This window comes from Dipteris shenzhenensis, chromosome 17 (assembly GCF_047967505.1).
Source record: "Dipteris shenzhenensis isolate YYH24624 ecotype China chromosome 17, Dip_SZ_1.0, whole genome shotgun sequence".
Lineage (NCBI taxonomy): Eukaryota > Viridiplantae > Streptophyta > Polypodiopsida > Gleicheniales > Dipteridaceae > Dipteris > Dipteris shenzhenensis.
This window is the reverse complement of record NC_141612.1, coordinates 11,236,792-11,263,413: the sequence shown is the minus strand read 5'-3', so window position 1 is coordinate 11,263,413 and position 26,622 is coordinate 11,236,792. Positions and strand designations below refer to the sequence as shown.

The window sequence follows — 26,622 nt, the reverse complement described above, 5'->3', positions numbered from 1 at the left end:
GGGGTAGGCATTACAACATACTATAAACCAAACCTAAAAGTTATAAAACAAGTTACATTTAAGGAGGAGCTCAATGCCTACTTACAATCTTCCTAACAAATTCAGTATAGGAATTGGCTGTAGTCAACATTTACAAACATCCGAAAACCCGAACTGCACTACTCATAAAAGGCCTTGAATTACTCATGTCATTTATTTATCAAGGGAGACTTCAACATTAACTTAAACAAAAACAATCATGATTCGTTACAACTAAACCAATTCATGACTAAAAGCAACATGTATCAGCTCATAAGTACTATAATCCGCGGTTCAAGAATTGACCACGTGGACAAACTTTTGCAGCAATGACCAAGATAGAGGAACTAACTTCATCTTTTGATTCGACCATCTTTAACCTATTAATCATGGAAAAAAAAAAAGAGAGGACATGTGGCAGCTTGGAGGAGAAGAGCCTGCTACATGTCACAAAGAAGGAGCTCTTGGTTGGAGGCTTGGGGGGAGGGAGGAGGTGGAAAGACAAGAGGCAGGCTTTGGGGAGGAGGTGGAAAGACAAGAGGCAGCTTTAGGGGCAAGGAAGAGATAGAAGGTCAATGGAATGGAGGAGATGGGACGTCACTTTTGGGAGGAAGGAGGAGATGGTAGGTTAATGGAATGAAAGGAGATGGAATGAAAGGAAGGTTAATGGAATGAAAGGAGGAGATAGAAGGTGTCCCAGTCATGGGTTAAGACTTAGCCAAAATTTCAAAATCCAATCCAAGGTGAATTGATTAGCGATTTAAGAATCAAAGATCCACCTTCATATGGGGAGTTGTTGAGGATGGTCATGCATTTTTGTATGTGCTTAGCACGGGTTTAGTACTCGTTCCCTTTTATGTACTAGCACTAAGCAATGACCAATATAGAGGATCTATTGGTCCGACCATTCCCTGCCATCACGGTGACGTGACAAACTACATAACAGAAAAATTCAAAATGGGCAGGCCTGATGAATGTTCACAGTTAGTGACATTAGTCCTTTGACGCTTGCCAATGTTTGACACGTTCTAGGAAGGTTATCGAGGAGTTATCAAAGGAGATGGCCGATTTAAGTCTAGGAATGTTGCTTGACATCGTGGACGAAGAGTGGATGCGCGATACGCTTCCTGATGATGGTAGGTTTTCACACTATTGATGGTGTCTGTAGTCTTGAGAATTTGAAAGCGTACTTCCTTTTCTATTTTGCATATTGTTGTTTAACAGTCTCTCTTAACTTTTTAATTCATTGTGGGTGTAGACATACCGTTTCCACCAGGTGTGGCTCCTGCGATTGATGACACAGAGGAGCTCAGTAAGTGTTGCATGCAAACCTTCCCTAACCTCCTGCGCACACACAAGGGCATTATATAAGATACGTAAAGTGAATTTTCCAGGCTAGAAGATAGCTGACGATTTCTCAAGAGCGTTCACAGAAAAAGAAACGCTCATTTTGTTCGATATGTTAGCTAGGTTCTCCTTTTCGATGACGCTTACGGCATGCTAAAAATCAAACGACCTCCGTAAGCTTCCGAATAGAAGGGGGTCGGTACTGAACTTCCAGGTTTCCCAACCTTTTCCAAAGTGTGCCTCTCTCTGGCCTATTATAGTCTGGTTACTATGTCTTTTTATTGTGGGAAGCCTGGCTGTTTTGCTTCTAGGTGTAGGACGAAAAAAAAGAGAGACATTGGTAGCCGAGAGTCTAAGCCTAGTGGTAAGGACTCTATTGGAAAAGTTAGTGATGAAGTATGGAATCAGGTCATTAAATAACCCTTAGGATGATTTGGGGTTAGGATAATTAAATGTAAAATAGAGTGGTAGTGAGACCTTACGCCCTAGGTTAGGCGTTATGTCCTGGATAAGAGGGTAGAGATTTTCAAGGGGCCACCTGATGTGAAATATATACATCAACATGATGGAGGAGATGAGTGCCACATGGCACTATTTCATTCGTCTAACTTATGTACTTTGCCACGTGTCAGGCAGGCAAAGCACGTACCATGTCACACACTTGAGGAAAGCCAATCAAATGCTAGTATTTTGATGCATGTGTTTGGATTGGGCAAACTATTTGAAAGCCTCTAAGGAGGCCCACGCCTTCTCCACACCTTCTCACCTCCTTGATTAGGGCTTGCTATGTATTGGGTTTGCCGCTTGGTTGCTGCACTCTCAGCTTGGAGCATTCATTGTGGCCAGTGTCGGCATTTCCATTTGCATCAATTCATTCACGTGTGTGCATCTATTCCTACCTATGCAGGTGTGTGGAGGGCACTCCAGTCTAGAAGGCCTCCATGTCTTTCTTACATGGTATCAGAGCCAAATTTGCTAGACTTGTGAATCCTGTTCATCAAGTAGTCTTCTAGCAAGAAGTGCACGGTAAGTTTATCAGAAGGAGAAGTCTGAGCTATAGCTCATATCTGGCAACTTGTTGCTGACAGGTAGAGAGAAGCCTATGTAGAATTGTAGAGAAGGACCTACGTAGTAGTCAGCCTCGTCAACAAACTGAAGATAAGATTTTGAAGGAAAGAAGGACCTACAGGAGAGAGGATTTGCAAAAACTGTAATTGGGTACAGAAGGAAAGGATCACTATCATCGGTAGCAATGGCAGATGAGCCCATATTTGGGCCCAACCAATGATTGACGATGTAGAAGACCTGCAATCAAAGAAAGAGCAATTGCATCATCAAAATTGTTGATGACAAGCAACAATTGATGCACTTAGTTACAATCGGCATTGTGCATGTTGAGCAGAGTAACACCTGTGACAAGCAAAGAGCAAGCTCAAGATTAGTGTGCAAACAGTGTTAACCTGAAGCAAAGCAAGAAGAAGATCAAAACATTGAGTTGTTGACAACGTCTCCAATAAATGTTTCACAGGTGGTGAGGTGCGAGTACAGAATTGGCACAGAGATCTAAGAGGTAGCGTCAACCAGGGGTTCTTCATCAAGCCGATGCCTGCTCGTGAAATTGTTAGAAGAAGCGGGACCTGTCTCAAACAGAATTGGCTATAGTGGTTGTGACCTGCATCAATCTATAAAAAGAGAGAGGCAGCGGAGCTGCCTAAGAGCCCTTCACTATGGCAAAAATATTTGCAAGCAGCAGATGAAGCCAGAATAGGTGTGCATAGATTTGCATCAATTCAAGGTGGTCCAAAAGGGGCAATTGGTAGACCTGCAACATAAAGATAAAGCAGATTGGTAAAGCAGACCAGAGAAGGAAAGCTATGTGCGGAGCAAAAGTGCCTGGAGCATCTAGGCCAGTGCAGCTTGCAACATCAGTGTGTAGAAACATAGATCTGGTTCATGGTCGATTAATCCAAGCAAACGATGTAAAGCTGCAGTATCTCTGAAGAGATTTTGGGAGGTCTCTAACAATCTGTTTTAAAACAGATTTCAGCATTTGAGGTCACCACAAAACTAATTGAGGGTAAACCCATCAGTTCGTTTGGCTTCAGGGACACTTACGTCATTGGTGGGCATCTTCTTAGCCTCTCCATTCGAGCTATCCACAAAGTGCCTTGGTAGAGGGCTTGTGAAGACACACATTTGTCAGTGTGTTTGCTTTGACATCCGAGAGACCGCCTTGTGTATTTGCCCCCCCCTGTTTCAGGTCGATCTACTGTTTTCACGGGGAAGAGGCAATTGTCATTGGCAGCTGTATACATGGGTCTTGTTTTACTCACTCGTCATGCAATTGCATCATACTCTTGTTATCCTCTCACACTGAGAAAAGGGCTATGACAAACAGGCTGATCAGAGGCTGCTCCTTTGCCTATATAAGGACCTGACCCGCCTTTTGCAGGGATTCTCCTGAGGATCCCACAGTCCACACAACCCCGAAGATTGTAGAGTATAGACTAAGTCGTGACTTCTTCTACTATGCTCTACAATCTCGATCTGGCAATTGGTTTCAACTTTGAGCTTTCAATTTCAAGTTGAAGCTCTTTGTGAATTATTTAGTTCCATGTACGATGTATGCACATCAACAGTTAACTATGGTAGAATCTACTTGATTGTTTGTTGATGGTGGTAGATTATTGCATTGGACTATAGTCACTAGTATATCGTCCCTCTCCCTCTCCCTCTCCCTCTCTATGCCTCCCTTTGTGTCTTCCCCCTCCCTACTTCTCTGGGGGAAATAATAATAAGTTACAAAAGGGATGTACCTTATGTACCCAAAATTTTCCCGCCATTACACACTTATTGTAGTCGTGCCATATGTATGGTACCACCTTGCTTTGGAACCAAGCTCATTGAGCTCCACTCAGGTTTGCATCCCAAGTCCACCAAGGCTAATTGTAATCCCTGGAGATTTCTTCGTCACCTTATCTGTCAGTATCTCAAGCTCCTTAGCGTCCGAGACACTAACATCTTCAGAATACACACAGACAGCTCCGAATGCCTTCGCTGTGAGAATTTCCTCTCTATATGTCTGAAAGGCTTTCACCCTCCCCTTGAATGAACATTGTGACCATAGCATGCATTGGAAAATCCACATTAATGCAAAGAGGGAAAACTACCTTGGTCCATTGTTTTTCTTGCCATTAGAGAAAAGTCAGGTACCTCCTTGAAGCACCTTTCAGAGCAGCCTCCTTTTGAATCCCTGGGCATTCACCAACGTGTTCCATTGCTCTCATTCTGTCTAAATTTGGTCTAGTACAGCCTCATTCTCAACATGGTCTGAGCAAGACGTTCTATCCATCACCTTCTCAAAAGGCTTTGGATCCTTAGACCATCATTCTATGCCATATTCTAGACACCTGTATAGTCATACCTGGATCAATGACACTGATCTCGAGGGTCTTGGGTGTAATGATTAATCACCCAAAATAATTTACGTTTTACCAAATTGGCTAAATCTGTTTCAGACTCTTTTCTTCTTGGGCTGCTGCTTCTCTTTCTAATGTGTCGCCTTCTTTCTACAATCCTGCACAAGATGTCCAGGTTGATTATAGTAGTAGCAATTTCTCTTTTCCTTACTCTCATTGTTTGATAGTTGAAGAATCTTCATATTTGACTTACCCTTACTGATGTTTGCCTTTAGTATCCGCTGCAAAAGCAGTAAGTGTCTTCTCATCCCCATCATTGTCCTGCAACTGCAAGTGAGCAATAGAGGCTAGATCTTCTCGAACATGAGTGGCCTCAGCCTTTCTCCAATTGTCAAGATAATCACTACCTCATTAAAGTTGCGTGGAAGCTTGCTGAAGAAACAGCATGGCAAACTGATTGTTGTCAACTTTTTGGCCCTCTGCCATAATTTGATACTTGAGAATCTTCACCTTGACCAGATAGTCGTTCACAGAACTATTTGTGCCCCATTGTTTGGTCTTGTACAAGTCCTTCAAGATCCTCCAAGCCTCACTTGTCCTTCAGGTTGATCCTCCTGGACAGCCTCTGGTAAGGCAGTGCTTGACCTCCTTGCTACTTTGGAACATAGTCACAAGCAACGTTTCCTCTATTTCGATATTTCATCGTTCTGACACATTTCGTTTCGTTTTGTTTTGTCTTTCCGGACAAAACGAATAGGTTTCGAATTGATACTTAATATATACAAGGATAGGGACAAATAAGATATGTTATATTTGGAGTGAACAAAGAGAAATACAAGTCAAGACACCTAAAAAAGGAAATTCAAGACACAAACACATTCTTTAAGTTCAAGCTTTCAATCTCTTTATCAAGTTCGGATCGGTTTTGAAATGATACTGAATAAATACATGGTTAGGGGCAAATAAGACAATGGACATGGTATATTCAAGTTTAAATTGAACAAAGAGAAATACAAGTCAAGACACCTGAAAAGGGAATTAAAAAACACAAACACATTCTTCAAATTTATTTAAAATTAAGCTTTCATTTTCCTTTCTCAAGTTTCAACTAGAGCCCATTTAATGTTTATGGAGTCAAAACTTATAAGCATATGGACTCTAGAAAAAACGGGGCAAAAATGTGTATTTTGATTTGGGCGAAACAGAGGTTTCATTGAGACGAACCTGTTTTCATGTGACTATGCTCTGGAGCGCATCCATTGGTGAGGGCCAAGCTCCCCCTTTGATCCGTCCTTGCTGCTTGAATGTAGCCTAGGATGAAGACTTCTTCTGAGGTCTTTGTCTGCAGCAAATACACCTCCTTCTATGCTCCTCTGAGTACTAGATGAAGGCCCAAGTCTGGCTGGTATGGTGCTCCAATCTGGTCCTGGGAGTGGTTCTTCCAATGGATGAGAAGTGGGCCCCCAATGGGCTCTTTTTAGGGACCCCATAAACTGGCCAACTTGCAGCCTAGGTCAACTGACCCAATCAGCCCCAAATACACAACCAGCAGGTCTGTGGGGCCCAGCTTCGTTGGCTATTCCTGACCAGCTTAGGGCTGGTCCGCCTGGCCACGTGGCAGGCAGCCACTGTCCTAGGCTTCTTCTGCCCCAGTTGGAGTCTTTCCAGAGCCAAAATTAGGCCATACATTTCTCCAAACAGGAGCCTCACAACTGTCCCAGCCTGTTCCTGGACCTTCTCCAGAAAGGACACCTGCCACATCATCATGCAGGCTGCTGCAGGCCTCCGTACACACCTGTACCAGGGCGCGTCTGTTCAGTACAGATCTGTCCCTCTGATTTGGTCCTGGCAGATCCGTACTGCAGCTCCACAGTCCCATACAGATCCGCACTGTTGTCCGTGCTGCTGGCATCATCTGCCATGCTGGAACACCTACACAAATATGCTTCTCTCTGTCCTGACAGTCTTGTTATAATGCTGCGAATCCTGCCCTTCCGGGGAGCTCTACCTTGCCAGGTACTTTCCTGATTGTGCTGCCCATGTGGAAGCCCAATGTGCATGCTTTTATGAGCTCGAATGCTGCCCACATGGCAGCCTATGTGCTGCCCATGTGGCAGCCACATCAATCCTAAGTACACCTCCCCCCAGATGGGGAGGTTAATTTTCAAACACTCCCTCTCACCGATACATCTTGGCGTGATCTCAACTTGTTGATGAAGATGCTCCATGAGCTCCCATGTCGAAGCCATCTGGAACAATGCGGTGTTGATGTCGATTCCTAGTCTTTCTGCCACTGGCTCCTGCTCCTCCAGGTCTGGTCCAGCGTAAAACCGTCTTGGTACACATGTCCATCCTTGGTAGCACCAGGTGGCACCACCTTCAATCACCTCTGCGCCATCGAACTCGAGCAATCCAGATGCCACCATCTTTCAGGTGTCCCCCTCATAAATAATTGAATAGCCTGGAGTCTTCTAGGCACCATGCTCTTGTGAAAGTGCAGTGGAATATGAACAGCAAAAGGAGAGCACATATGACAAGCAAAGAATTTGTGAAATGGAAAGAGAGAAACTGCACAAGAACTCAAGAAAAGGCCCTCAATAAATGGGCAAAACCTCCAAGGAAAGATGATACAAAGGGGGTAGAGGGGGGCCCTATATATAGCCCCACCACCCTGCAATCGGCCCTACGAATAGGCCGATCTGGTCTATCAAGTTGGTCAACCCAGATGTCGGTCTGTGCCTACCCACAGGACGGGTAAAGGGGCTTGGTAACCTGACCAAATAGGTCAGATCTATTGCCTGGGGGGTGGCTTGGTAGGCCCACCATGCTGGCCCAGATTAGACGCAGCCTAGGGCGGCTCCACACGGTGGCAATACAGGTCCAAAGGACCCCGAACAGTGTCGTACGGACCCATACCAGTCCTTCCATCATGTATATCACAAGACACATGCCCAGGTACACAAACCATACCCCTGTTAGAAATCGACCAGTAGAGGGTACACATAGCGGAAGACTGATAGAATAGCCCAGGAGCTCACACAGTGTGTGTGGGGAGTGGAATCACAAACTTCTTAAACTTATGTGCATCAATTAGATGTGCAGACTTATCAATAGACAATGATCCAGCCAGATATAAAAGCTACCAAAAGAATATATTTCCGTCCAAAACTATGGACACAATGCAAAGAGAGATAGATCCAAGTTCCATCAGAGGGTGGTCCTTTGATCTTACCACCACGTACTTCTACTTCTGCCAGATATCTCTAGAACTTGAGCCCGCGTGCTTCACCTCGAGCGTGTGTAGACTCTCTGTCCAGATCTCAGCGCCCTGCTACCCTGCTATGCATGTAGGGTTCAGCTTTGTGAGCTAAGTCTGCAGCAGCACCTCCAGCACTCCTTTACCTCCTGATTGTAGGCCAAAGGATGAGGGTAAGCTGCTCCTATCTGCTCCTCTGATGGCTGACCTGCTGGATGTATGCCTCCCAAGGGGGCCCTTTTATAGTCCTCAAGGGGCCCCAAAAAATACAGACTGGTCTGCCCAATTATAGCCGACTCAGTCTGGCCCCTTTGGCACACAAAACTAGGCCCTTTATGGCCCACTCTTCCATGCCCTATGTGGGCCGACTTGGCTGCCCTACTGGCCAACCCAGTGAGCTATAAATATGCCCCCAGGGCCAGTCCCTTGCAGCCCTACTTGCTTCTGCTCCTGGCCACCTGGGTGCCCACTCTCCAGCCCTAATCCAGGGTTTCAAAACAGGCCCAAAACCTGCTCCACATATGCGCCTATCCAGCCTGCACATCCCGCCATGTGTCCACCTCTGTCCCGGATCTCATCCAGCCTTGCAGGCCATGCTCCAGCCTCCGTACAGGTCCATACACCTGGCTGACATCATTGTCAGTTCAGCGACTCTGCTCTTGGGTCCCTGCTGCTGCGCTCTGCTCTGTCTTATGCTCCTGCAGATCCTACCTAAAGCCAGGTACCCTTGTTTTCTCTTCTCTCTTTTCTGGGCATGTGCTGCCCAAGGTCTCCGTCCCCCGCACTCTCCTCATTTGGGGGCTTACAGATGGGGAGGTGACCTTTTCAACCACCCCCTCCTACTCTAGCCTCACACGAGGTGGGCACACCCACAAAGAAGCCCTCACACAAATGCTACATATGATACATCAGAAGATGCCACCTCTAACACCCCCTCTTAGCTGAATCAGTCTCAGGGAGCTACAATGAGCACCAAGCAACTGCTGTGAAAGTGGCTTGGTAAACAGGTCCACCGTGTTGTCCCCCGCTTTATAGAAGATGAGCAAGATCAATTCATCTAGCACCTTCTTCCAAACATAAGGGTACTGTATCTCAATGTGCTTTGTTCGAGCATGAAATGCTGGATTGCAAGCAAGTGCTATACAGCTTTGATTATCACTGTGGATGTCGGTTGGAGACATTTGTGGGAACCCAATCTCTCCAAGCAATCTGCGAAGCTAGATTGCCTCACACATAGCAGAACAAGCGGCCTGATACTCAGCCTCTGTCCAAGATAAAGCTACAGTGGGTTGCCTTTTAATGCTCCATGCTAATGCTATTGAGTGAAGCAGTCTCCTGTGGTCAAGCATGGTGTCTGGATCGCCTCCCCAATCGTAATCACGCCAGCCTTGTAACTGGATCTTGGATTGCTGTCCTGCTGCCTGATACAATAATCCTCAATCACAGGTGCCATGTAGATACCTGAGGATCTGCATCCCTGCATGCCAATAGGTCTTCAGCGGCGTCTGCATAAAGGAGCTAAACAGCCCACGGAGAAGCTGAGATCCAACTCTGGTGTTGAGGAGCCATATCAAGGATCCAATCAGCTTACGGTACAAGTCTTCATCCACCGGCTCACTAGGATCATACTTGGACAGCTTCGTGTTGGGGTCCATGGGGGAAGAAATTAACTTACACTTTTCATTTGGAAGGTTGCCAGAAGCTCCTGCGAATACGGCTTCTAAGAAACAAAGAACCCTTCCTTACCCTACCAAATCTCCAAACCAAGGAAGAAGAGAAGTAGCCTAGATCTGTCATTTGAATGCCTGCGACAAAGCAGCCTTGGTCTCGGCAATATGTGCCACATGACTGCCTATGACTAAGAGGCCATCGACGTACAAGATGATTAAAGTAAGTAGCGTGTTCTTGTTAGAAAATGACCCAACAGAGGGTACATGCAGCGGAAATAATGCCCAGGAGCTCACACAGTGTACGGTGTGGGTGTGGAATCACAAACTTCTTTACTTATGTGCATTCAATAGGTGTGCAGACTCATCAATAGACAATGAACCAAACTAGATAGAGAAACCACCATATAATATATTTCCGTCCACAACTATGGACACAATACAAGAGAGATAGATCCAGAGTCCCACCAATGGTGTGGTCCTTTGATCTTACCACAAAGTCCTTCTCCTATCTGCTGGCTATCTCTAGACTAGAGTCCGCGTGCTCCACCTCGAGCGTGAGTAGACTTTCCGTCTAGAATGATCTTCTCCACCTTGCTGTCTGGAAACTGTTGGGGTAAAGGCACATTGCCAACCCTTCATTAAAAGATAGGACACCTATGACTGTCTTAAGACAGTCATAGGGTAAACCTAATCCTAATAAAACACAAGTGAGTTTGTGGTGTGGCTCATCATTCTTTCACACCCGCACTTGAGTGTCTCTCTCTCACTCTCACTCTCTTGCTCTTCTTCCTCCTTCTCTTCCCCTTCAACTGGTATCAGAGCACCCTGTTCAAGAGGGTATACAGGCTGAAAATCAGCCAGATAATTTTGCCAATGATGCACCACTGGATGTGCCAACAGATGGGGCTGTAGAACAGCCAGATATGGTGGTACAGCCACCCGTCATGCATGAAGAACAGGCTGGACAGCAGCCTAATCCGGAACAGTTTGTTAGGAGGAGCACCCGTGCACAACGGCCTCCTGCCAGGTTTGTTCCAGGAGCCAATAATGTGGCTGATTTTATCATGCTGACAGATTGTGGTGAGCCTTCCAGCTTCAAGGAAGCTATGGGAAGAACAGAGAAAAAGAAGTGGGAGACAACCATGTAGTCAGAAATGGACTCCCTACTTGAGAATGATACATGGGACTTGGTGCAGTTACCTGCAGGCAGAAAGGTTTTGCCATGCAAGTGGGTTTACAAAGTCAAAGTGGATTCAAATGCTTTACCTCGGTATAAGGCCAGATTGGTTGCCAAGGGATTTAAGCAGGAAAAGGGCATTGACTTTGATGAGATCTTTTCCCCTGTAGTCAAGATGACTACTTTGAGAGCAGTGTTAGCTCTTGTTGCTCATGACGACATGGATTTATGTCAGATGGATGTGAAGACAGCCTTTCTTCACGGAGATCTTCATGATGAGATCTATATGAGTCAGCCAGAGGGATATGCTGTTAAAGGGAAAGAGCAGCTTGTGTGTAAGCTCAAGAGGAGCTTGTATGGACTCAAGCAGGCGCCAAGGGAACGCCAAGGGAATGGTACAAGAAGTTTGATGCCTTCATGCAGTCCCAAGGGTATCATCGGTGTGAGACCGATCATTGCTTGTACACCAAACGGGCAAAGGATGGCAGTTTGATGCTACTCATTCTATATGTGGATGACATGCTTATTGCCAGCAAATCTCAGCATGAGATTAGTGCTTTGAAGAAACAACTGCATAAGTCTTTTGACATGAAAGACTTGGGTGATGCAAATCATATTCTTGGCATGCGTATTACTCGTGACAGGTCCAAGGGACTTTTGTTTCTGTCACAAAAGGAGTATATTGACAAAGTACTGCAGAGGTTTAAAATGGAGGGGGGGAAGTCTATTAGTACCCCGTTGCCTCCACATTTAAAACTCAGCAGTAAGGACAGCCCCAGATCAGATGATGATAAGGCTGAAATGGCCAAGGTTCCGTATGCATCTGCAGTTGGATCTTTGATGTATGCCATGGTTGCCACTCGTCCGGATATTGCTTTTGCGGTGGGAGTCATCAGCAGGTATATGGCAAATCCAGGCAAGCGGCACTGGGAAGCAGTGAAAGGTGTCTTGAGGTATCTCAAGGGTACCAAAGACTTGTGCATATGCTATGGTAGGCAAGATGCATTGGTGCATGGTTTTACAGATTCAGACTATGCAGGGAATGCAGATAACCGGAAGTCTACTACCGGTTATATTTTCACATTTGCAGGAGGTGCTATATCATGGGTGTCTCGGTTGCAGAAATGCGTTGCACTGTCAACCACAGAAGCTGAATATGTTGCAGCCACTGAGGCCTGCAAGGAAGCAATATGGCTCACTCGGCTGGTGGGAGATTTGGGCATTACAGGAGATATGCCAGTTTTGCATTGTGATAGTCAGAGTGCTATCATGTTGGCAAAGAATCCGGTTTTTCATCAGAAGACCAAGCACATAGAAGTGAAATATCATTTCATCAGGGAGGTACTGGAAGACAAGCGACTTGAGCTTGTGAAAGTGCATACTGATGATAATCCTGCAGATTTGCTCACTAAGAGCTTGCCTACAGAGCGGTTTGCACATTGCCGCCACATCATGGGATTAGGATGAGACCATTCTTACTTTATGGTCTTGTATACAGTAACTGTATATTGCTGTAATTTTTATTCTTTTCTCCCCTTTAGGCACATTGGCCTTTAGGTGGGAGGTTGTTGGGGTAAAGGCACATTGCCAACCCTTCATTAAAAGATAGGACACCTATGACTGTCTTAAGACAGTCATAGGGTAAACCTAATCCTAATAAAACACAAGTGAGTTTGTGGTGTGGCTCATCATTCTTTCACACCCGCACTTGAGTGTCTCTCTCTCACTCTCACTCTCTTGCTCTTCTTCCTCCTTCTCTTCCCCTTCAACTGGTATCAGAGCACCCTGTTCAAGAGGGTATACAGGCTGAAAATCAGCCAGATAATTTTGCCAATGATGCACCACTGGATGTGCCAACAGATGGGGCTGTAGAACAGCCAGATATGGTGGTACAGCCACCCGTCATGCATGAAGAACAGGCTGGACAGCAGCCTAATCCGGAACAGTTTGTTAGGAGGAGCACCCGTGCACAACGGCCTCCTGCCAGGTTTGTTCCAGGAGCCAATAATGTGGCTGATTTTATCATGCTGACAGATTGTGGTGAGCCTTCCAGCTTCAAGGAAGCTATGGGAAGAACAGAGAAAAAGAAGTGGGAGACAACCATGCAGTCAGAAATGGACTCCCTACTTGAGAATGATACATGGGACTTGGTGCAGTTACCTGCAGGCAGAAAGGTTTTGCCATGCAAGTGGGTTTACAAAGTCAAAGTGGATTCAAATGCTTTACCTCGGTATAAGGCCAGATTGGTTGCCAAGGGATTTAAGCAGGAAAAGGGCATTGACTTTGATGAGATCTTTTCCCCTGTAGTCAAGATGACTACTTTGAGAGCAGTGTTAGCTCTTGTTGCTCATGACGACATGGATTTATGTCAGATGGATGTGAAGACAGCCTTTCTTCACGGAGATCTTCATGATGAGATCTATATGAGTCAGCCAGAGGGATATGCTGTTAAAGGGAAAGAGCAGCTTGTGTGTAAGCTCAAGAGGAGCTTGTATGGACTCAAGCAGGCGCCAAGGGAATGGTACAAGAAGTTTGATGCCTTCATGCAGTCCCAAGGGTATCATCGGTGTGAGACCGATCATTGCTTGTACACCAAACGGGCAAAGGATGGCAGTTTGATGCTACTCATTCTATATGTGGATGACATGCTTATTGCCAGCAAATCTCAGCATGAGATTAGTGCTTTGAAGAAACAACTGCATAAGTCTTTTGACATGAAAGACTTGGGTGATGCAAATCATATTCTTGGCATGCGTATTACTCGTGACAGGTCCAAGGGACTTTTGTTTCTGTCACAAAAGGAGTATATTGACAAAGTACTGCAGAGGTTTAAAATGGAGGGGGGGAAGTCTATTAGTACCCCGTTGCCTCCACATTTAAAACTCAGCAGTAAGGACAGCCCCAGATCAGATGATGATAAGGCTGAAATGGCCAAGGTTCCGTATGCATCTGCAGTTGGATCTTTGATGTATGCCATGGTTGCCACTCGTCCGGATATTGCTTTTGCGGTGGGAGTCATCAGCAGGTATATGGCAAATCCAGGCAAGCGGCACTGGGAAGCAGTGAAAGGTGTCTTGAGGTATCTCAAGGGTACCAAAGACTTGTGCATATGCTATGGTAGGCAAGATGCATTGGTGCATGGTTTTACAGATTCAGACTATGCAGGGAATGCAGATAACCGGAAGTCTACTACCGGTTATATTTTCACATTTGCAGGAGGTGCTATATCATGGGTGTCTCGGTTGCAGAAATGCGTTGCACTGTCAACCACAGAAGCTGAATATGTTGCAGCCACTGAGGCCTGCAAGGAAGCAATATGGCTCACTCGGCTGGTGGGAGATTTGGGCATTACAGGAGATATGCCAGTTTTGCATTGTGATAGTCAGAGTGCTATCATGTTGGCAAAGAATCCGGTTTTTCATCAGAAGACCAAGCACATAGAAGTGAAATATCATTTCATCAGGGAGGTACTGGAAGACAAGCGACTTGAGCTTGTGAAAGTGCATACTGATGATAATCCTGCAGATTTGCTCACTAAGAGCTTGCCTACAGAGCGGTTTGCACATTGCCGCCACATCATGGGATTAGGATGAGACCATTCTTACTTTATGGTCTTGTATACAGTAACTGTATATTGCTGTAATTTTTATTCTTTTCTCCCCTTTAGGCACATTGGCCTTTAGGTGGGAGGTTGTTGGGGTAAAGGCACATTGCCAACCCTTCATTAAAAGATAGGACACCTATGACTGTCTTAAGACAGTCATAGGGTAAACCTAATCCTAATAAAACACAAGTGAGTTTGTGGTGTGGCTCATCATTCTTTCACACCCGCACTTGAGTGTCTCTCTCTCACTCTCACTCTCTTGCTCTTCTTCCTCCTTCTCTTCCCCTTCAGAAACCAGTCTAGGTGGGCAGCTTCCTGCAAGCTAAGTCTGCAGCACAAGGTACTTCTTTCTCCTCCTGACTGTAGGCCCAAAGGTAGCCCTGCTGCTGCTACTTCTGCTGGTGGAATTGCTGCTCCAGATGATGTCAAAATAAGGCCTGAATGGCCTCTTTATATAGGCCCCAGGGGGGGGCTGATAAAAACCGACCAGCCTGGTACAGACTGGACGACCAGATTGGCCGACCAGTCTGTGGCTGGTCCAGCCCTATAAGGCACACAAGCCAGGTTTTTCTGGCCCAAACTTCCAGGGCCCTTTGGCCCTCTTTTCAAGGCATATCTCCAGCCTATAAAAGGCCTGTTTCCTGCCCACTGAAAGTCACATTTCCTGCTGCAGATCTGGGCCTGCACTCCCTGCCATGTCTGTGCCTCTGCCAGGCCCTCTTCCCAGCCACGTGTCCTGCGCCGTACGGGTTCCTTGTGCTGGCTACTGCTTCGCCTTTTGCTACTGCAGATCCATCCTAGCTCCAGGTACCCACCATCTCTTTGATTCTTGCCCACATGGCATCCAATCAGATGCCCATGTGACAGACACTCAAACCCTAGGTTCACCCCCCCATGCTCTCCTCATTTGGGGGCTTACAGATGGGGAGGTGACCTTTCCAACACCCCCTCTCACTGACACATCTCGGCCCAATGCCAACATGTCGATAAAAATGCTCCAGTAACTCCCTGGTCGTAGTCCTCTGGAACCTTTCGGTGTCGAAATCTTTTTCTGGCTTTTCATCCAGTGGCTCCTGCTCCACCAGGTTCGGTTCCGCTTCCGCACACCATCCTGGTACACAGGTCCATCTCTGGTAGCATCTCCTGGTAGCACCTCCTTCAGTCACATTCCCGCCTCTGAACTTGAGCAACCCAGCCGTCACGATCTTCCAGTCGTCCCCCTCATAATGAGTGAACAACCTGGAGTCTTCCAGGCACCATGCTCTGAGGGTCTGTTTCAACCCGTCCTTCCTTTGGCAAGGTCTGCAACCAATGAATATTTCCAGATAACCTGGACCATGAACTCTCGCTGAGTTCTCAAGCAGGTACTCTTCTGGCTTCAGTACTCTTTGTCCACCACCTTCTAGCACTCTGCGTCCGAGATTTGAAGAAGCACCAATACTTCCCCTTCTGCCTTCGAAGAAGGCCAATTCCTTCCAATGTCTTATCACCTGAGACAAATGAAGAGCAGAATCTCTCCACAGCATGCTATAAAGGCTCAAATGCAAAATATCAAATACATACCAGACTGTTGTACTGCCTGAATGTTCGCTCTGAAAGCAAACCCTGTACCTTAATGAGGCACCCGCCAAGAGCCTGTGTAATCTTGTACTGTCCCCTTTTGAAGTCCAGCATCCATCTGACCATGAGACCCCAGGGCTTTCCATGGAATCCACCCTCGTGTCAGTGTCAACAGCTACACACCTGGAAGGTACCAAGCGTTCCATACTGTCCTTCACCTTCACAAAGGCATCTGACTCCTCGTCGACCCACATCTCTGACTTGGCGAATCATGGGCGATGTTCTACATAGATCTTCTCATAGCCATTGCCAAAGGGTCGACATCTAGGGCAAAGGTGTCCTCATTATCAATCCTTGGTCGTTGTGAGTACCCTTTGGCCACAAGTTTGGTTGTGTGCTTGTCCACAACATAGTTACTAGGGAACAGTGTTCCAACGTCCGGAACGTTTGGAACGCCGTTCCAACAAGGAATGTACAAGCGGAATGGCCCTGGAACGTCCCCTTTTTTTTTTTTGGCTCTTTGAAAGTTTCAAATGGGTATTTTCGAGTTTATATAGAAAGGTTTGTAAAATGCTAGTTTCTTTCATTTTCTAGCATAGTTTTATGTCATATGATGACATGTCATGTAATACGCGGCGTGCCGGTTCCGGTTCCCCCTTCCCGAAGCGTTCCTGTTCCAAAACCTGAATTTTCAGAACATTTCCCGTTCCCTGGTAACTATGGTCCACAGCTCCGTCTAAAGTATACTTGGTTCTTGTAGACCCACTTGACACCAATGACAAACTGCCACTTGGGTCTTGGAACCAATTCCCAGGTCCCGTTCTTCTCAATGGCTTCTATCTCCAGCTCCATAAAGTGTGCTACCTCTAACAGCTCTCAGGGTGTGTTCCGACCCGTCCCCCCTTTGGTGAGGTGTACAACCAAACAACAATCTCGAGAAATCAAATCCCAAGAATATATCTAGATTATCTGGACCATCAGCTTGCATGTGTAGTCCTGTAATGCAAGCCACGGCCTCCATCTGACTTTGAGTCCAGAGGTCACATTAAGAAATCCTCCCTCGTGTCAGTAATACTAGCCAAGTGCCTAGATGAATCGAGCACTCAATGCTCTCCTTCACCTCCACGAAGGTTTTTGACTCCTCATCTGACCACGTCTCAATGCCAAACATCCTGACTGCAACACTGGGGACTGCATACCTTACCTTAGCAACTCTAGAGATATGACCAATAAAATCTCTCCACTGACTACCACATTAGCCGTATCCTCCAAATCTATGTTGGACCCCTTCTTGTTCTTCTGATCCGCCACCTCCTTCCTACAATCAAATGACCTAGCGTATCACAATAGAAACACGTATTCTTCTTCTTTCTTTTCTTCTTATTTTCCTCATTTGAAGAGTCCCCTCCATTATCGGTTTTGTCCTTCTTGGGATTGCCACTGCTAGGCTTACCCTTTCCCTTGCCTTTGCTCCTGCCTTGAGTTGTTAGGGCTCTGTCTTCAGTGGTAGATGTGCCTTTGTACTTCTTCTCTTGAGCCTCCTGTTGTAGAAGCAATAGAACCGAATCCCCAACATCACTGGTGCCGTCCTCTGGCAGGCAATCATCTTGGTAATGAAAATACCGTAGCTCTTTGGAAGCATGCCAAACAATACCCTAGCCTTTGTGGTCAAATCCGTCCTTTGACCAAGTGTTGCCAGATGACCCCTCACCATCTTCATTTGGGTGATGTCATCCTGTACTGAACCTCCCTCATCCATTGTCATGTGCACGGATTGGTATTTGACGTGTACTGGGTACACAAGACTAGCTCAGGTAGTCTGGGGAGGCTTAGAGTTAGGCAGGCTTGATTCTCGGGTTGAGTGGCAAGGGTACGAACCAGTTAGAGGTCTTCTCTATTTTTAGCGCTTGGCGACCGAGTCTATATAAGGGGCTCAGGGGTTCAATTCTTAGGGAGCCGATGGGAGCAAGTCTCGTTCCTAGGTGCTAGGTCTGATCCTGGATTGAGTCGCGGACGCGCACCTACATCATAGCGTAGCCCAAGGCCCAGCAGCAAATCCCAGGCTTCATAGCACCACCTGGTGGTATGGGACACCAGGCTAGTTAGGACCTGGTTGGGAGTTCGTGCTAGTAGCTCAGCTCGTGGCTCGAAGGGGACATCTCCTAATTCGGGATCGCATCCCGTAGATGTCATGGTTGGGTGGTGAGCAGCCTGCTCAGTTTCCTCACGTTTGGTGTGTTCTTGTGTTTGCTTGCATGTCAGAGGTTTCAGGAGTGCTGGGGTCGTGCTAGTTGGTATCAGAGCCAACTGCTGAGGTAGGAACTTCTGTTCCGAGAAATTTGGACGATTTTTTCTCTAGGTATGCTCTTATTTCGAAATTCATGTTCATTACTTTGCCAGTGCTGGTTCATCGGTTAAGGGAAGTGGTTAAGATTAGGGAAAGAAGGTAGGAGAAGGCAAAGAGTGAGTGAATTCGAAGTTGAACTGAGGCGTTAGGTGAGAGAGAGAGCGAGGTGTAGCTTGGAGGGACATAGAACGATTGCAGGGGAGAGAGATTGCAGGAGAGAAGCGCTCATAGGAGTGAAGTGATGGGCTGATTGTTGGTAAGTGAAGGGCTGAGGAAGAGCTTCAGTTGAACCCAGGTATGGCTGGCTGAGCAGGGTCCATTAGGGCGCGAAGGGCTGTTCGCAGCCAAGGAGGGAGTTCAGGGGTGCGCCATAGCTTGGAGCAGGCCGCAGGTAAGGCTGTGTCTATTCGGGGGGGGGGGGCAGGATGCTAAAACAAGCACTTGATGGGATATCTCAAGATGTATGTCCTAGGCACACCTTAGGTTCTATGTGTGTGTGCTGGAGGCACAGTTAGGTGCCCATAAGCACTGTTAGGTGGTGGTAGATGCCACATAGGATGATTGAGAGATTCTAGGAGTTGATTGAGGAGATGATTGTGGAGCTTGGTGGCTCATGTAGAGGTGCCTACATATGGACCTCACCTTTCTTCATTCCATAAGCAAGCATTCTCTTGTTTTGTGTTCAGCTTCATGCTTTCCTTTCACTTCTTCAACATGGTATTAGAGCACCATGATCCCCCTTGAGCCCATTTATGCCATGTCATCTTCTTCTTCTTCTTCTTCACCTTCCTCTCCATTTTGCCCCTTTCTGCCCAACCACTTGGAGGGCTGAGTTCTCTACCTACAAGCAACCATTCCCAGAGTCCTTCTGGCTGGAGAGACCCTTCGTATGGGCGACCTTCCACGTCAGAGCAATCAGACCCGCGCAACAGCCGCCTTCTTCCTGACGCCATTTTGTGCAATACGACTTGCTGGAGCAACCATTTCGAAACTCCTCTGAGCCACGCTTGCACAACATTATGAGCTAGCCCCTGTCCAGATTTGAAGTGAAATGGTCCACCAGGGAGGGAGAAACAGACGAAAAACCAGTCGACAATCAAGCTCCTGGCTATGGCGACGTGACGTGGCATTTTGCCTTTCCTCTTCAGTGGCTCTTCTTTGGTATACCAGCTTTTTTTCTACCTAGAAACCCCTCTTTTCTTTGCTTTGAAGAGTGAGATACAAGCCCTCCAAGATCAGGCCTGTGTTTTGGACAGTTTTGACAATGTTGTGAGTTTGGTCCTACATTAGATGCTACTTTGGCATTTCTGATGTTTTAAAGTGTTGAATAGCATCAGTACAATTGTGGCTACAACTTTCCTTTAGGTTGCTATACCCGGATTTGCTTGGAATACTTTCATTTAGCCACCTCTATGAAGCATGCAAAATGAATGAAATAAACTATTGTGTTCTTTGTAAACACCTCTGGTCACCATATGATGTAGGCCATGTGTATGTGTTTAGCTCCATGGTACCTCCTACAGACATTGTGTGCATGTACATGCAGGGGAGATAACCATTGGAAGGTCTTATGTATCCCTTTGTTTACTTTACACGCTTGGGAACCCTTGCTAGCATGAGATCCTAGTCATAGATTTATCCTTGACCACCATGAGATGGCATGAGAAACTATGAGACTAGATGTATCCTTGACATAGCCTGAGGCATTCCCTTGAGGGGGGTTTGATGGGATATCTCAAGGTGTATGCCCCAGGCACACCTTAGGTTCTATGTGTGTGTGCTAGAGGCACAGTTAGGTGCCCATAAGCACTGTTAGGTGGTGGTAGATGCCACATAGAATGATTGAGAGATTCTAGGAGCTGATTGAGGAGCATGTGGACTTGTTAATCGGAATAGAGTGGTTTAAAACCCACGATATTCGGATTGGATGGAAGGAACATATTGTTTCTTTTTTGGATAAGGACACCCATTTTTATATTCATTGTGATAATATTCCCTCTTCTCAGGGACCTATTATTTTTGCGATGCAGCTTTGGAATATATTAAACACTTCTCATTATGATGTGTATCAGTGTGTTTTGATTCCGCTTTCTTTATTTGTTGTCTCTGTTAATAACAAGAATGATTTAAGTGTGTTTGAACACCGTGAATTGAGAATGTTGTTAGATGATTTCATGGATGTATTCCCTGCTCAACTGCCGGAAGGTTTACCTCCAGAACGGGTGGTAGACCATCGCATAGATTGAGTGCCTGGGGCTCAACCTATTAGTGTTCCACCTTATAGGATGAGCCAGCCTGAGGAGGATGAGTTAGCTTCACAGCTACAAGATTATCTGAATATGGGCTATATTCGCCCAAGTAAATCACCTTGGGGAGCACCTGTCCTCTTAAGAAAGAAGAAAGATAATTCGTGGAGAATGTGTATAGATTATAAACGATTGAATAAAGTGACAATTAAGAATTGATACTCTCATTCTTGTTCCGATGATTTGATAGACCGTTTGGCTGGAGTGAAGTATTTCACTAAGATTGATTTGTGTACAGGTTATCACCAAATCCGTATCTATGCTAAATACATAGATAGAACCGCATTCCGAACTAGGTATGGCTACTACGAGTTTCTCGTATTACCTTTTGGTTTGACCAATGCTCCTGCCACCTTCTAGCAAATAATGAACGATTTGTTCCGAGATTTTTTGGGCAAATTCGTTGTCGTGTTCTTAGATGACATCTTGGTATATAGTCGAACGCTCGAGGATCACATTAGACACCTCCGAATTGTCTTAGTTTTCCTAAGACAGCATATGCTCTATGCCAAGATGGGTAAATGTGACTTCTTTATAAAGGAGATTATTTACTTAGGACACAAGATCTCTTCTGAAGGTATTAGCATTGATCTGGATCATATCCAGAAGGTTTTAGAATGGCCTATCCCTCAGATTGTGAAACAACTTCGTTCTTTCCTAGGATTCACGGTATTTCTACGGAAGTCTGTGCGTGATTATTCACACATCACGGCACCTCGGAATGATGCATTGAACAAGGCTTTTGTTAACTATCAAGGAAGCACCCGTTCTTGCATTACCCGATCCTACCTGGCCTTATGTTTTAGAGGCCGATGCGAGTGATTTTGCGATTGAGAGTAAGAAGCTAGACGACACCCAATATCGTTGGCCCACACTAGAAAAAGAACTCTATGCAGTTACGTATGCTCTAAAAGTTTGGAGACACTACTTGTATGGTTCAAAGTTTCTTGTATTGACCGATCACCAGTCAATCAAGTATGTGTGTGATGGGTCTGAATTGAGGGGACGGAAGGCTAGATGGGTAGAATTAATGCAAGATTTTGATTGTGAAATACGTTATCGAAAGGGTTCGTTAAATAGTGTGGCGGATGCCTTAAGTCGGGTCAAGTTTATAAATGCTATGTCATTTACAGAAATATCCTTAGACCTAATTCAATCCTTGAGAGGGCTTTGCGCAACTGTTAGTCATTTCAGTTCTTATTGGCAGAAAGTCTAGGATTGGAGCTCCATGGTTGACCAGGACTCAGGGATTGTGCCACCTATGGTACAGGCGGCGGGAGGTCAGTGGATGATCAGGAACGGCTTGCTGTTCTGGAATGGAAGGATATGTGTGCCAAATGTTTCGGATCTTCAATCCAAGATTCTCTGGGAGTGTCATGATGCTTCTAGTGCTGGACATCTAGGTATACATCGGACTCTGTCTCTTGTGAAGCATACCTTTTATTGGCCTAAGATGTGTGCATTTATAGAAAACTATGTGGTAGGTTGTCGGGTTTGTCAGGTTACTAAGGCAGAACGTCTTAGAAGCGTGGGGTTATTACAGCCATTGCAAATCTCGGGTAATAAAGTATTTCCATGGATTTTATTACCGGTTTGCCAAGAATGCGCAAGGGTCATGACTCCATTTGGGTCATAGTGGACCGTCTGACAAAAATGGCTAGATTCTTACCTACTAGAACAACTATTTCAGATGTTCAGCTGGCTCACAAGTTTGTGGACCACTTGTTTAAGCTGTATGGTTTGCCCTTTGTAGTCAGTCATAGGGACTCAAAGTTTACAAGTAACTTTTGGACATGGAGATTTGCATGAGGAAATTTACATGGTGCAGCCAGAAGGCTTTGAAGAAAAGGGCAAGGAGCATTTAGTTTAACTTTTATTCCACATGAGTCTGAAAGTATTCTTGAATTTCGTGAAAGGCAGATTCGTAATCGAACTATCACGGAATACAAGATCAAGTGGAAGGATCGTGTTGAGGAGGATGCAACATGGGAGACATCACAAAACCTTCAGAGGACATTCCCGGGTTTTTTAGCGAACTCAGGAGTGAGTTCTTAGAGAAGGGGAAGTATGTCATGTGCACAGATTGGTATTTGACGTGTACTGGGTACACAAGACTAGCTCATTTGCCTGGGGAGGCTTAGAGTTAGGCAGGCTTGATTCTCGGGTTGAGTGGCAAGGGTACGAACCAGTTAGAGGTCTTCGCTATTTTTGGCGCTTGGGGCCTGAGTCTATATAAGGGGCCCAGGGGTTCAGTTCTCAGGGAGCCGATGGGAGCAAGTCTCGTTTCCAGGTGCTAGGTCTGATCTTGGATTGAGCCGCGGACGCGCACCTGCATCATAGCGTAGCCCAAGGCCCCCAGCAGATCCCAAGCTTCACAGCGCCACCTGGTGGTATGGGACACCAGGCTGGTTAGGATCTGGTTGGAAGTTCGTGCCAATAGCTCAGCTCGTGGCTCAAAGGGGACATCTCCTGATTCGGGATCGCATCCCGTAGATGTCATGGTTGCTCAGTTTCCTCACGTTTGTTGTGTTCTTGTGTTTGCTTGTAGGTCAGAGGTTTCAGGAGTGCTGGGGTCATGTTATCCATGCTTATGCCATAGACCTCCGTCTCGAAGTCAAGAATCCTCGCATCATTGTTCATCTCGTAGCATGTCCTGCAGTGTGGTCCACGCGGCAAAGGAAGTGTCCACTGTCTAAATGTGAGGAAGTATTGCATCTACCATGGTGCCAAAGATAGTGGCCAAGGCCTCCACATCAGGCATCTGCCAAAATCTCACTAAAACAACATCTCATGGTATATTAACTGCCAGTGCGGTCGCAGTGGGCTGGAGTCACGGTGGGCTGAGGCGTTAACTCTACGCCCCTCGCAATATCCCACATCTCCCTCAACACCAAATGGCTCCGGACCTTCATCTTCCACAATGGGTAATTGTTCCCATCCAACTTGCCCGTTTCCCCAACTTTAGGGATTAGCATATCTCGTGGCCATGACAAAGAATTGAGAAGAGATAGAATTAGGAAGTTGTACACCTATCTGAACTTGAGCCTCCCTCACAAGGTTACCGTCCTCTAGACATTGAAGATGATTATTCCCCCAAGCTCTAATCAAGCTCGTTCTTCAGTAAGGTCCTTGCCTTCAAGCTCCACCTCTTGTGAACTTCTGATAGTGCTCTGATACCATGTTAGGAAACTGAATGTCGTAACAGAGGGTATGTGACTAACAGAGCGTCTGAGGAATTCACACAAGGGTGTTCATATAGAATTCAAAACTTCTTTCCTTATGTGCATACATGTTCAGTAAGTAAATGAGTAATGCACAGGAGAGATGTGGAACCAACAAAACTTATATTTCTGTCCACAATGGACACAACACAAATGTATGCCTAGTGTCTCACCCTCTTGTAGCAGAGTGCTACCTAGATGTGGACCCCTGTGCACAACCAATTGTTGTTCTCCTACCTCTGTAGCACTCTCAAAACACTCGGCCTGCGTGCTCCCTATGAGCTCAGGTGGGCCTCATAGTCGTGCCTGACAAACACCCCTTCAGGCTGATCCTCCCGGACAGCCACTGGTAAGGCAGTGCTTGACCTTGGTTTCTTGTCCTCCTTGCTTCTCTGGAACCGAGCCAATGGTGAGGGCCAAGCTCCCCCTTTGATCCGTCCTTGCTGCCTTGAATGTTGTCTAGGATGAAGACTTCTTCTGAGGTCTTTGTCTGCAGCAATCAGCCTCCTTCTACGTTCCTCCAAGTACCCTGGATGAAGGCCCAAGGCTGGCTGGTATGCTGCTCCAATCTGCTCCTGAAGTGTAGCTTCCAATAGATGAGAAATGAGCCCCCAATGGGCTCTTTTTTAGGCCCCAAGCCCCCCCCCATAAACTGGCCGACTTGCAGCCTAGGTGAACCGACCCAGTCAGCCCCAAAGACACTGACCAGCAGGTCTGTGGGGTCCGACTTGGTTGGCTGCTGCTGATCAGCCTCTGGCTGGCCCACCTACATGGCAGGCAGCCACTGGCCCAGGCTTCCTCTTCCCTAGTTGGAGTCTTTCCAGGACCCAAACCAAGCCATACACAAACACGCGCCTCATAGCTCCTCCTGTCCCGGCCTGTTTCTGGACTTTCTCCAGGCCTAAGACACCTGCTGGTCATCATACAGGCTGCTGCAGGCCTCCATACACACCGATCTGCCCCTCTGATTTGCTGCTGGCAGATCCCTACTGCAGCTCCACAGTCACGTACAGATACATACTGTTGTCCTTGCTGCTGATGTCACCTGGCATGCTGGAACACCTGCGCAAATATGTTTCTCTCTGTTCCTGACAGTCTTGTTGCAGTTCAGCACCAATCCTGCCCTTCCAGAGAGATTAGGCTGCCCACATGGAAGCCTATGTGCTGCGCATGTGGCAGCGCCATGTGCATGCTTTTTTCAGCTTGTATGCTGCCCACATGTCCATGTGGCAGCCACATCATTTATAAGTACACCTCCCCCACACTCTCCTCATATGGGGCTTACAGATGGGGAGGCGACTTTTCCAACACATAACTTAACTTATGGTTTATAATTTCAACATATTGACAGTTCATGAGAAAGCTGTATTCTCTCTCTTACATCCTGTAATACCACTCATGAATGCAAGCAAAGCCCTTGTATTGCAGCGGTCCTAGGGAGCTCTTCCTCCTGGTTATCTTATGCCATAATAGCTCTTTAATTTTGTGAGTCAAGGGGCTTCTTATCTTACATGACACAGCATTTGGACCAAGGAATTCTGTTACCTTCCATATAGGTCTTTTCAATAGCTAGTGTCTTAGCAATAGCCCTTCCATTTGCAGGACTGGGAATCTTTCTTTTTGTTTGCGTATGTGAATTATTTTCTGAAAAATACGCCCAATGGTAATACAATCAAGTGAATCTTGCGTTTGGGTTTTGTAAACATCAAGGCTCTTGGGGTTTTTGGGAACTTTCGGGATCATGGGAGACTTAATTGTTTCTTAAATGCTGTCTGGTTTTATCAGATCAAGAGCAGCCATTGGTCTCTCAAGATACATGGAGTGAGCTTGGATTGCATACAATCCAGTGAGAAGGCCACAATACTATGAAACATGTTGGAGATCACACTTTTTCACTATCCATAGCTTGATGTCCTGCATTCAAGCCCACAAGACGTCGTTTGTGGCAGAAAAAATAATAACGATTGTCAAAGAAGCTGAGATTTCGAGAAGATCAAATTAGAAAACCAAACAAAGCGTATGTGATTATAAATGCAGCTAATTTGTGATGAGAAGTATGATAGCATTGTACAAAAGAAGACTTGGGATCGAGTAGACTCACCACCAGACAAAACTACCATTGGGAATAAATGGGTCTATTGTTTTAAAGCCAAGAGTGACAAGAGTGATGGAAGTATCGTCTATGAGGCTGACTGCTACAAGGTTCTTGTTGATTAAGGCATGGATGGATTTAGTGGTAGAAGAGTGAGAGCTGTTTGCATCTGTAAGGAGCATCCATTATACGATTAAAGCACCAGAGAGATTGTAATCATTTTGCAATTACATCCTGTAAGAGTCAGAATGTGTTCACTTTGAAGATAGCTTGACCAGTGTGCATGTTACAATCTAGTGAGAATGCCAAATTACCATGATCATGGTGAAAATAACAAGAATAGCAGCTCTATGTTTGTGTGATGAACAATTTGTAAGTTCATGAAGTGTGTCTACAGATCATAGGTTGCAAAGAAAATTATTTATGGGGCTGATGCAATGACCTATAAGCACTGTGGGCATGCATGTAAGGTTATATCCTTACAATGTTTCTGATAAAGGTAATTCTCTTGGGAATGCACCTGTCCTCTAACTAATCCATAGCTTGATTTTCATGCGTTTAAGCAGCAATAGATTTTTTGTAGCAAAATTTTCTTCTTTCATAAC

General features: G+C 45.9%; 1 protein-coding gene across 1 annotated transcript; it reads left to right on the top strand.

Annotated features, from left to right (window-relative positions):
- Window positions 1-828: 828 nt before the first annotated feature.
- Window positions 829-25,812, top strand: BNS (bonsai). The gene is made up of 3 exons (XM_087388881.1): window positions 829-1,154; window positions 1,277-1,330; window positions 25,711-25,812. The coding sequence occupies exons 1-3, from the start codon at window positions 1,079-1,081 to the stop codon at window positions 25,773-25,775; spliced, it is 195 nt and encodes a 64-aa protein (XP_087245007.1). The 5' UTR covers window positions 829-1,078; the 3' UTR covers window positions 25,776-25,812.
- The last annotated feature ends 810 nt before the right edge of the window (window positions 25,813-26,622 follow it).